Source organism: Phyllostomus discolor, chromosome 6 (genome assembly GCF_004126475.2).
Source record: "Phyllostomus discolor isolate MPI-MPIP mPhyDis1 chromosome 6, mPhyDis1.pri.v3, whole genome shotgun sequence".
NCBI classification, from domain to species: Eukaryota; Metazoa; Chordata; class Mammalia; order Chiroptera; family Phyllostomidae; genus Phyllostomus; species Phyllostomus discolor.
Genome location: NC_040908.2, coordinates 153,164,801 through 153,177,073, shown reverse-complemented (window position 1 = coordinate 153,177,073; position 12,273 = coordinate 153,164,801). Strand labels below are relative to the sequence as shown.

At 42.4% G+C, this 12,273-nt stretch overlaps 1 protein-coding gene across 3 annotated transcripts in view; it reads right to left on the bottom strand.

The window, feature by feature from the left end:
* Positions 1–5,878, bottom strand: part of TTC17 (tetratricopeptide repeat domain 17) — a 97,662-nt gene extending 91,784 nt beyond the window's left edge. For 2 of the 3 annotated variants that reach the window (XM_036029265.1, XM_028515205.2), the window contains exon 1: positions 5,688–5,878. In XM_036029265.1, the coding sequence (XP_035885158.1) occupies positions 5,688–5,846 (159 nt within the window). In that variant the 5' untranslated portion in view covers positions 5,847–5,878. The remainder of the gene's footprint in view (positions 1–5,687) is intronic. The other variant, XM_028515204.2, reaches the window with a different exon arrangement.
* Positions 5,879–12,273: the final 6,395 nt, after the last annotated feature.

Genomic DNA, 12,273 nt, shown 5'->3' with positions numbered 1-12,273 from the left:
CTTCGCTTTATTAAGTTAAATATTCCTACAATGTTAGACATTTATTTTTACAATGCCATGCTTCATTTTTATAATTTCAAATTTTCATTACTGAATTACAGCAACGATAGTGGCTATGGGAAGAAGTGAGATATAATTAGAAAGGTAAAATTGAAAGATGGAAAGGAATAGGGAGAGGGGGAGATTAAAGAAGATGCCTAAATGTCCGATGTGGCAAACGGGTGGATGGTGAATGGTGGTATCTTTCATGAAATTTGGGGAAACAGAGCATGACACAGGTGTAGGAGTAAAACGAGTTAAGATTTGGTCATACGAAGCTTCAAGCACCTAGAGGACATTCACGTGGAATTGAAAGCTAGTATAGGGAGGTCTTGAGTCTATTATAACTGTGAGTTGTTGAAAGAAATGTGGACATTCTCAGCATGTACACGGTGGTAACTTAAGTCCTGAGAAAGGATGAGACGGCCCAGGTACAGGTAAAGAGTAAGAAGAGAAGGCCCGAACAGAAGCTGGAGGATGAGCAATATCGAAAACTAACTGCTCAGAATGGCCTGTGGCCTGTCTGCATCACAATCTCCTGAGCAGTTTGAGAAAAATGCAGACTGTTGGATCCACCACCAGTCTCCTGAATTAGACACTACTCAGGGCCTGGGAATATGCATTTTAGGCAAGAATCCAGATTATTTTTGTGTAAAGTTTGAGAACCACTGATCTAGAAAATAAGTGCAGTAAGAAGGGGGGGAGTTAAGAAGAAGCTGTGCTTTGCTCAGTGCTAAAGAAAAACGAGAATTTTGTGTCACACTACTGAATGGAAAAGAACTGATGAAAAGTAAGCAGTCAGTAAATATTTGTTCAATAAATAATCGGAACAAGTACTTAAAGCTATAATTTACTTCTGTATATTTCCGTTTCTACTAACTACTCTACAATATAAATGAAGCTAATACCTGGGTAATTTATAAGAAAAATAATAGTCGAAATATCTAAAAATAATGGATTATCTAAGAATCATTTTGATGCCCAAATCTAGGGCAAATTACAAGGTGTAGCAAGTGTCTAGCAAGTTAGTGAATAACCACCATGACCTCTCAGGTCCAAGTTAATCCCTGAAGTGTATAAGCAAGAAAACAGCACTCCATGCCAAAAAGATGGGTCCCGTTTTGAAAAGCTCCGAAATAAAGCTGTCAGCTTCGTGGCAGTATATGGATGCTCTCTCCCAGATTAACCAAATTACTTAACATCTGATCAAAATTAAGATACTCCTTCACTTATAAGCTATTAAAAACCAACAGATAAAGATTTAGCCTGTTTGTTCAACTAAATCTGATAGCTCTGCTTTAGACCACAGCTGATGAAGTAGCTGCTTATCAAACAACTGTTCTTTGCCAAGGTTGCTAGGCTTTGCGGCTTCAGTTTTGTCAGAAACCTCATTTGTTCTGAGCAGTTAAAAGGATCTGCACTCCTAAGACTTTTGCTTGGTTAGGAGGTAAACTGATTAGCCCCCAAACTAATTTACACCTGTTTGGGACACTCCCCCAACCCACCAATCTCCAGTTTGAAGTCACCATAAAACATGATGCAGAGGTAAAGCAAACTGGAAAAGAGAAGATATTTACTTCATTATTTCCATGTTTTGCTTTTATTTTTCTTCTATTCTTTCATTTGTAGGTGTTAAGGGGGGATAACATTTCGAACTTAGTAATTACAAAGTGCTCACTTATATGCTACTGCAGATAAATACATGTTTACTGATTGTTATGACTACCATTCATTAGTTGTGTGATTTTGGGTGACTTTCTTACCTATGAGTTATACAATATATTCTTTTTAAGAAAGATTTATTTTTAGAGAGAGGGGAAAGAAGGAAGAAAGAGGGAGACATGATTGATTAGTGAAGACCTAGACTGCAACCCAGGCATGTGCCCTGACCGGGAATTAAACCGTCACCTTTCAATCTGCAGGCCAGTGCTCAATCCACTGAGCCACACCAGCCAGGGCTGTACAATATATTCTTAAAGATTTTTTTCCAAATCTAAAATTCTATTATTCTAAGATTGGAGGAGAGGGAAACAGTAGCCGAGAAAATAAATGTTCTAATGTTTTAAAAGAGTTGGAAAAGATAATATTCTATTTATTTAACATTGTAGAGGATTTATGAAGACTACCCAGAGGCAGTGAATCTAGCACTAGTAGTACAACTTCTTGATTCAGTAAGTCTGCAACAAACCAACTGGTAACATTTCAAGAGTCCATCTGTTAGCTGGTAATTTAGAACAGAGAACATCAATTTGTTCCACAGAAACGATGTGATACATAGTAGCTAGGCTCTTCGGCTAATTCATAAGTTTATTTAAGCTCCAATGCAAGTGAATTGCTAGACTCTTTTGGTAAAAATAGAAAACAGACGCTTCCATACTTGTAATTAAGCAAAAAGAACATCAGAATGAAACAAACAAACAAACAAGCAATGTTTCACTTGAAGACTGTTCCTCACAATAGAGTCAACCAAAAGACCCACTGGCCTGATTACACATGCTGTAGATCCTCCCAGAGACTGGATGATAAGAGCCCACTCCTCAGGTCCACTGGCTCCAAACTACAGAGGGAGCCCTCATTACACAACATTCAAGGGTCTAATTTTTAGCTACGGGGCACTAATGGTTAAGAAGTATCCCAAAGCCAAAAGCTCGGAGAAAAGCACAAAGTTGGAGAAGGTAAGGAGAGGAGGGGGCTTTTTTTTTTTTTTTTTTAAAGACATCCCCTGACCTCAGTGGGTAGTGAACTTATTGAATGAAGCATTCTCTTCACATCCCAGCTCCAGGATTTCCTGGACAATGTTCCTGAGAGTTCAGTGGCAGCTCAGTAAACACGGAGCCTAAAAACAATGAAGACACGCTTCCTAACTGGAGCAGGGACTGTGGAAAGGAACAGTTTTCTGAGCTGCCATGCCAAGTACTAGACACCTGCTACTGCCAGAAGCAGCTCCAGCTTTAATTGTGAGGAGGCTGCTTGGAGGAATGTCTGCTTCCTGGCTCTCACTGAATCCCCATTTCAGCGCCTCTACACATCTAGGGCTTCCAATACGTATGCATACTCACAAGTCTGCGGCGTCTAACTTGTGGGCGCCTATCTTTATCACCTGCTAAGGCTGGAAATAGAAAAAGCAAACGAGCGTTCTCTTCTCCTGAAGAGGACTACTTACTGTACTTTAAGCTTTAACTCTCATGATGACAAATGTCCCTATTTAAGTCTGTATTTTGGGCAATTCAGATGTTTAACTTATAAGTACGTCCCTTCATTTACTATGGAAATGATGACCTATTACATATAATTTAAACAGGTTTAAATATCACATAAAGAGTTTCAAAAGATACTTGTCACTCTCGTTTTCTAAGACCTACTATTTCAATTTTCCCTTAGCCTTTTCCTTGATGTGAAGAAACTAAAACTGAAATCACAGACAGTATAACCAAAAACAAGTAATTTGGCGTGTCAACAGGACACTATATATTTACATATATATAAAGCTTTTAATTAATTGTGTTTCTGAGTGTATGGATAGATGTGCAGTATACTCAAATCTACATACTAAAGCAGTCTTCCAATTCTTTAGTAAGTATATCTAAATGTGATAATCACAATTGTAAATGAGGTTTGGATTTTGCCTGTATTCAAATTATTGCTGGAAGGGCAGCATGGGTAATGTGTGCAGAGCCATCAGAGAACTCAGAGGCTGACATGGTATCCACCTCTATTTATACGTGCTGCATTTTCCTCTGCTTAAATCCAACTTTCCTTCTCTAGCCTCTTACTGTTACAATATAGTCACCGACTTTATTTCTTCTGGTATGATGGTTGCCTGAATTTATGTTAATGTTACATAGCAAAATAGTGGAAAATTCACAGAAAAGGATAACTTAAAAAGGCATGTAGTAAAGAAATCTTGCTTTCAAAACTTGAAGCCTAACTACTTACTGCAATGGTGACTTGGCAGAGATCCAGAAAATCCTTCCCATTTCTCCCTTTCTGAGGCAACCCTTACCTTTCCCCTCTAAGACATATATATCCAATGTGCAAAAAGAAGGAAGTTGTTAAAAAATACAAACCAAATCAGATTCCACTTTCCAACTGGCATGTTTGGCATATAGGTAATACATTTCTACCACCTTTCACTTTTCAGATGGGCTCCTTTCTAAGCCGAGTGGCAGGACACCTAACTGGGAAGGAGAAATCAATGTCACAGGAGTATAAATAGCTGTGGCCAGAAACAATACTGCAGAAGAGCCAATAGGAGAAGGGCTCCCCAAATTGCAGCAAGAGTGAATTAATTTCATGTCTCCATGAAAGCCCCAGGGAAAGCTGAGGAAACAAAAGAAGGGTGGAAGTAATGGGGACTCACATATTTCCAATCTTTCTTTAGAGGTCAACTTGCAGCATTTTCTAGGGTTTCTGAAACCTACATTTATTAAAGCTCAGCTGGTATGGCCAAGAAAAGGACAATTTTTCTAAAGTAAGTTAGGTATAGAGAAAATGCCACCCGGAGAGGAAGTCAGTCTTTTCTCAGATTGCCAAAAACTACTCACCAATTTCAATGCTGACTTTCAAATATTTTGTTTAACTCATTCATTATACTTGAGATAAAGTGTGCATTCCATGGCAACTGTAAATGTGAATGAACCTCACTTTACACAAAAGTAAACCTTGCATTGTGTTCTCATCACCGTTCATGACACACAACCCTAACTCCAGTAATTTCACGCAATGAATACATTTGAGACCACTGGACTAAACTGCTCGGGGTACACACTTCACTTTCTAAATGTTTGCTGAACTTCCCAGGATTGCTTTCAAGTGTTGAAATTCATTAAGTTTATCAAATTTCTGTAGCAGACACACAAAAATATACGGCACTCCGTCAGCATCCACAAAATGCAGGCAATCATAAAGTTATGTAAGAAAAGCAGGAATTAGCTCAGGCACAAGAATCCAGGAAATCGCATATCCCTCTTGCAGGGTCACACAGCAACTAGGTAAAGAATGCAAAGTACACTGAGATACGAGGGCGATTACAGCTGAAAAGATGCAGGCACCGCCACCAGAGGCATCTTCAGGCATTCCTTCGGAAGGAGAGTGCGTGCAGTCTCTAACGGGCCCCTGTTCACCTGGGTTAACTGTACCAGCTAAAACCACCACCGCCAGACACGAATGCCAGCAAGTGGGAGAGGAGATTAGGGGAGCAGCAATAAATGATCCACTGCCCATGGGTGCCGAAGCTGTCACCACTCGGGGACCCCGAGCCGCCACCTGCTTTCTCCTTCCTCGGGGAGCGCTGGTCACGCGTGGGCCCGAGGAGAACCAGAGGGAAAGAAAATGAATCTGTGGTTCCTAAAGCCCGAGCGCGAGAAAATGCCCCCAGGGACCGAATCCCCGCAAACCGGGCGACTCTCCCCCACGCAGCGCGCGGCCCCAGGGGTGGACGCTTAAGAACTTACAGGCGGCCAAGGCGAGGGCCAGGGCATGAGTGGGGAAGGGGCGGCGCGGGGTCATCCGGGCCGGGGCGCAGGGTCTTTGGGAAGGTAGGCTGGGGGCGGGGCCGCGCGGAGCCAAATAGGTAGGGATCTGGCCCCGGGCATCACCCCCAGGGCTGGGGCCAGCGCGGAGACGGGGAGGGGCGCCCTAGCTGTTACCTGCTGCTGGATCTTCCCGTCCTCCGTGACGACCCAGTGCGTGGTGGCGAAGGCCCCTCTGGCCGCCACACTCAGCAAGGCGGAAAGGCTGAGGAGCCAGCTTGGGCCGGAGCACGGCGGCAGCTCACACCGGCCGAGGACTCCTACTGCCGCCGCCATCTTGCCCCCGCCCCCGACCGGGCCGCTCACACCGGAAGAGGAAGCGGGCGTCCGCTGCCCGCCATCTTGGGGAGGTCGGCTTCGGACTAGGAGGAGGAGCCGAGGGGGTGCTACCGGCCCACGACCGGCTTTCTCAACCTCAGTTTGGGCGACTGGGAAGCGCGGCCTCTGGCGGCCGTCCCAGCCAGGTTTCAGGTCGGAGACCGACTTTTTGTTGTTTTCACGTGTGCGGTCCGATCTCTGATGGTGGGAACCGGAGGGAGATAGAAGTAGTGTTTTATGTGGACCCTGCGCCAAAAAGAGCGCACTCAAGAGTGTGTGAGTACACATACACACACATTTTAAAATAAAACCTTGGTTTTTATCTTATTTCTGGTTGTGTAAAACAGTTGAGAAAGAAAAGGCATGCTTTCCAAGTGCAGAAGGGAACAGATGTAGTATCTTTGATTCTTAGAGCCTCACAGGGGTGGAAGCTTCAGAAGCTGGACGGTTGTCAGTCTAAGGCAGCGCTGTCCTGTAGAAATACAATATGAACTACGAGCCACACACGCAATTTAAAAGAAAAAGAGAAATAACTAACATTTTATTTAATCCGTTATGCACCAAATAGCATAAGTTCCATATAAAATTTGTACAAGTTAGTTTTCTTTTTTATGTACGAAGTCTTCGAAATCGGTATATATTTAACGTTTACAGCTCAGCTCAACTGGAACTATCAAGGTTTCCCGGACTTAATTCCGGGACAATAGCCACCTGTGACCAGTGGCGACGTTTGTGGGCTGCATGGGTGTAGCTTGGAGGTCTAGGTCTGGAGACCAGCGGTGTTGGCACCACGTGCGAGCTTATTGGAGCACATTTATGGCTCCTCCCAATCCCCCGTCAGATGCCACCTTTTCACTACCGTTGTAGGTGACTGGTATGCACACTGAAGTTTGAGAAGCACTTCCCTGTGGTGACTCAATACAGTCCAAGCGACTAGCCTAGACTCTAGCTTCTACTTCGATATGTCGGTTTAGGTATTTCAAGGCTGCCTTCTAGCTTTATGTGTTATTTTGTATTTAGGTTCATTATGCTTTTGGTTTTCTCTTTGAGAAAAGGAGGATGGGAATTTTGCCTGACCATTTCCTACACTGGTGTATTGCAGGAAACAGTTGCCAAGTGTTTACAGACCACTTCAGGGTATGGAAGCAACGTGCAGCGTTGTTGTTTTTTGTTCTTTCTGAGAGCAGCTTTTCTTGAGGACAGAAGTAATGAACATTCATTTTATTAAAAATGTATGGTTTACCTGCTTTGGTCTAGTGCTCTGCCAGGCACTGGATATGGAGCTACGACTACTGAGCAGCTGGCAGTCTGGTGGACTGTTGGTAGGTTGACCATTGAAACACAGGGTAACGGGCACACGTGTAGAAGAGAGAGCAACCAAACAGGTGAAAGGCTTGGAGCAAAGGTGCTGATTCAGGCAGAATAAGCAGTAAGTGTGAAAAGGTGAAATTGGTGGCAGATTGTTAAGGGTTTTTTGTATGTGACACCAAGGAGTTTAAACATGGATAGAAATGTTTCAGAGTTTAGAAACAGAAGTGGCGAGTGATGGAGTCCCTTTGTTCTTCACTTCTTTTGTTAAGGTATAGAAGTCAACCCTCTTACCTGTGTATAAAGCTAAGTAATGGCAGTCATCAACATCTAACGTTTGTTGAGTGTTTAATGTTTACTGGGCACTGTACATGCATAGGTCCTATTAATCTTTGCTAATTTACTGGACACAGGCTGGTTAAGTAATTAGGCCAAGATTATATAGGTAAGAAGCAGCAGAACTTAGATTGGGAATCGGATCTATCTGACTTGAGAAACTGAGCCTGGATGAAGGATGGTAAGGAGTTGGAGAGAAGCCCCAACATCACATATTTTGCCCATCGGCAATTTCTTTGACATAAATTAATCTGTCAAGGGGTAGAATCCTAGCTTCTGTAGCTTTAATGTACCGCCCACCTCCAATTTCCCTAAACGATAACTGTTGTCCTTTTGGATCCTTTATTAGTCTTCTATTGTGGTGTAACAAATAACCACACATACAGCAGTTTCACACGCACTCAACTCAGTTTCCATGGGTCAAGTATCAGACATGGCGTGGCTAGGTTCTCTGCTCGGCATCTCACACGACTGGTATGAAGGCAGCAATCTCATCTGAAGCTTGGAGGCCTCTTCCAGGCTCTTCCAAGTTCTTGGAAGAATTTAGTTCTTTGCTGCTATAGGACTAAGGACCCAATTTCTTTCTGGCTGCTGACCGTGGCCACTCTAAACTTCAAGGCCATTCACCATTCTCGCCACATGGACCCCTCAGTATGGCACCTGTTCCTTTCAGGCAAGCAAGAGAACCTCCACTTCTCCAGTCTTCCGACTTCTTTCAGTCTCTGATCTCGAGGCCCAGATTGAAAGGGCTCTTGTAATTAGATAAGGTCCACCTGGATACTCTCTTAACCCCAAGTTAACTAATCATTCTTAATGATATCTGCAAAAGTTTCTTTTGCCATATAACATGATAAATTACAGGAATTATATCATATCCCCATGTTCTCCACACATTCAAGGGAGATTTTATGGGGGCAAGGATCGTTGGGGGTCATGCTGGAATTCTGCCCGCCCAGGCCCTGACTGCCAAGCTCTGCCTCCTCTAGCCTGTTACTGAACAGTTTTAAGCATCACACACGGTAACAGAAGTGATTTTACTGGTCCTTTTCGCTGCCTGAAATCCTTCCCTTGCTCTTCCTTTTCAAATCTGTTATTTAAGGTACAGCTCAAATTCCACATTGTAAAAAGTCTGTCAACTTCTTTTGCCTCTTCTGATTTTTATAACACTAATATTGCAATTAATACCATGCTACTTTGTGAAATTATTTTGCACATTTTGAAGAGCTAAACTTGAGTAATTCTTTGTTCAACTAGTCAGACTAAGAATCTGAGAACAGGAAGCATTTCGTATAAACGTATTTTTATCTTCCATAAAGCTTCCATACATAAGTGGTTAGTTTGCTTAGTTTTTTAGTCCCACCCCCCAATAAAAGGTAGGTTTCTCATTTTATGTAAATAAAACAATTAAAAATCTTAACCAAATAAAGTTGTTGCTACTTATTTTTTACACCCAGATAGACCACCTGTTACAACCTTATTTTATTCTAAGGCTTGATATTTCCTTTTCCTTTTTAATTTTATGTTCTCTTTTAGATGCTTAGATAAAACCTGTAGAAATATAAGATGGTACTTAACAAAATTTCTGATCGCTGAACTGTAATTTAATCCTTAGCTGAATAAGTGATAGAAAAACTCCTAACTGCATTTATTTGGTCTTTCAAGAAAATATTCTGGCAAATAGATCCTTTAATTTATTTACTCTCATTATAAATTAATAGAATTTTTGAAGCTAGGAAATGGACAATGATAAAATGATTTTCCTGGATTATTAATTTCCTCCCTTGGGCCATTTTAGCTGAAAGTTGTGAAAAATCTCTATGCTGTTTATTTCTTAGCAAAAATACTTAAGATATTAATATCCCTGAGAGATATTAATATCCCTGAGAGAGTTAACACTGGTTTTAATTCTGTTAATTGATTATCTTTTGCTTCATAGTCAACTTAAATCTTAGTGGCTTAAGCTTTAAAACATGGTTTATTATTTTTCATAGTTTGTGGCTGGACTCAGCTGGGTGGTTCTCTTCCTGCTTTTGGCTGGAGTCCTTCATTCATAAAGCTGCATTCAGCGGAGACAGCGGCTGGGGCTGGAATGTCTCAGAATGGCTCCACCCACATCCGTAGTGCTTTAGCTGAGTGGCTGAAATGCCAAGGGGTGGCTGGGCTTCTCTCTCCGTCACGGTAATTAATTATAAAGGCTTCTGACACGGCGCCTCAGGGCTCCCGAAGAGGGAAAGTAGAAGCCACCAGGCTCCTTGAGGGCCAGGCCAGAAGTGGCAAAGTGCCCCTTCTGCATTCCGTGGGTCAAAGAAAGTAACAAGGCTAGTCCAGATTCAAGGGGGAAATGGAGACAGACTCACCTTGATAAACGTAGCAGCATGTTCGCGCAGGAATGGAAGGAATCATTGGTAGCCTACTACATATAGCTGATTCCTTTAGATAAATTTTGAATTGATAGGGGTTTGAGAGGGGATGTAGGGAGTGCGTCTGGTTATGGCAGAAGGGGCTGTACAGGTATATCTCCCTAACAGCTATAAGCAAAGTGAAGAGGGTGCTCAAGGGGGAGGCAGAGGACACATACTACATAGCAATTTGATTTAGAAATAATTTGCCAAACATGTCAGGTAGTCCGAAGCATGAGGGAGGCTGTGGATGAGACCCAGGGTTTAATCAGCCCAGGGTTCTAACCCGCAGTGACACTGGGGCCACTCTGAGGATGGTGTGATGGTCAGCCACAGGAGTCTTCCTCCTACGGACTGAACCAGCCATTAATTTATCCAAATCCCTGCAGCTGTTAATACATTTCAGGGGGGCAGTTTCTATGGAGTAATTGTATTGTGACTATTCATTCTGTAATTAGCTAAAAGTCATACCCTTCCCCCCACCTCCAGCTTTTACCCCATCCAAGTTTCAATATCCTGCCTTCATGATGAAATCCAAGTTCATTCTACTTAAACCTTTCATGAGTTTGTGCTTTTTGATCTTATCTGTCACTTATAACATGCTAAATTTTAGTTTTTCCTCACGGGAATACTACTCCATCTTTAGTTCGCTCCTCTCTGCTCCTTTTCTACTTCTTGAGGAATGCAGATGAGAACTGTAGACAGTATTCTATCTAGATTTGTCTCATTTTTTTAAATTCAAAACTTTCATTACATTTGTTTTTAACTCTTTCTTTTTTAAACTTTTTATTGATTATGCTATTATGGTTGTCCTAATTTTTCCTTTACCCCCCACCCTAGTCCCCCAATCCTTCAGCATTCCCCACCACCCCCAAGTTCATGTCCATGGGCTGTACATGTAAGTTCTTTGAGTCCTCTGTTTCCTATACCATTTTTATCTCTCCCCATCTATTTTATACCTACCAATTATGCTTCTTCTTCCCTGAACCTTTTCCCCCTTATTCCTCCCTCCCCTCCCCACTGAAATCCCTCCATGTGATGTCCATTTCTCTGATTCTGTTCCTGTTGTAGTTGTTTGCTTAGTTTGTTTTTGTTGTTTTTTCTTTTCTTTTAGGCTCATTTGTTGATAGTTGTGAGTTTGTTGTCATTTTACTATTCATATTTTGATCTTTTCCTTAGTAAATCCCTTTAACCTTTCATATAAGGCTTGGTGATGATGAACTCCTTTAACTTTGCCTTATCTGGGAAGCACATTATTTGCCCTTCCATTCTAAATGAAGACTTTGCTGGATAGAGTAATCTTGGATGCAGGTCCTTGCCTTTCGTGACTTGGAATACTTCTTTCCAGCCCCTTCTGGCCTACAATGTTTCTTTTGCAAAATCAGCTGATAGCCTTATGGGCACTCCGTTGTAGGCAACTCTCTCCTTTCCCCTTGCTTCTTTTAGGATTTTCTCCTCCTCTTCAATCTTGGGTAACTTAATTATGATGTGTCTTGGTGTGTTCCTCCTTGGGTCCAACTTCTTTGGGACTCTCTGGGCTTCCTGGAAGTCTATTTCCTTTGCTAGATTTGGAGAAGTTTTTCTTCATTTGTTCAAGTTTTCAATTTCTTACTGCTGTTCTTCTCTTTCTGGCACCCCTATAATTCGGGTAGTGGAACGTTTCATTTGTCTCAGAGGTTTGTAAGTCTCTTCACTTTTTTGAATTGTTTCTTCATTCTGTTCTGGTTGGATGTTTATTTTTTCCTTTTGTTCCAAATTATTGCTTTGAATCCTGGCTTCCTTCCTGCCACTGTTGGTTCCCTGAATATTTTGCTTTATTTCACCTTGGGTATCTTTCATTTTTTGACCAAGCACAATCAGATCTGAGCATTTTTATTACCAGGGCTTTAAATTCTCCATCAGATAGGTTCTTGATCTCCTCCTTGCTTAGCTCTCTTTGTGAAGTTTTGCTGTGTTCATTTGGGCCCTATTTCTTTGTCTTGGCCCACCAGTTAAGGTGTAAGGGGGCAGGGCAACCCTCCTTGCTGCACTGGGGCACTGCCTGTGGGGGAGGGGCCAGAGAGGGAACAATGCAGCTCGCCTGCTTGTCTCTAGCGGACTTTCCAATGGACTCTTGTGTGAGACTGGGAGTTTCTCCCACCACAGCAACCCCCTGCTGTAGTCCAGTCAGCTCTGAGGCTCAGTTTCACCTCCAGCCAGCCCCGCCCACTGGGTCTGCCACCTTGCATCGGTTTTTCTGAGCTGGCCTGGCCTGTGCAGTCTGCTGTCTTTCCCGTGTGGTTGTTCTGGTTGATTTCTTCTTTAATTCCTTGGTTGTCAGAGTTTCATGCAGTCTGATTTTC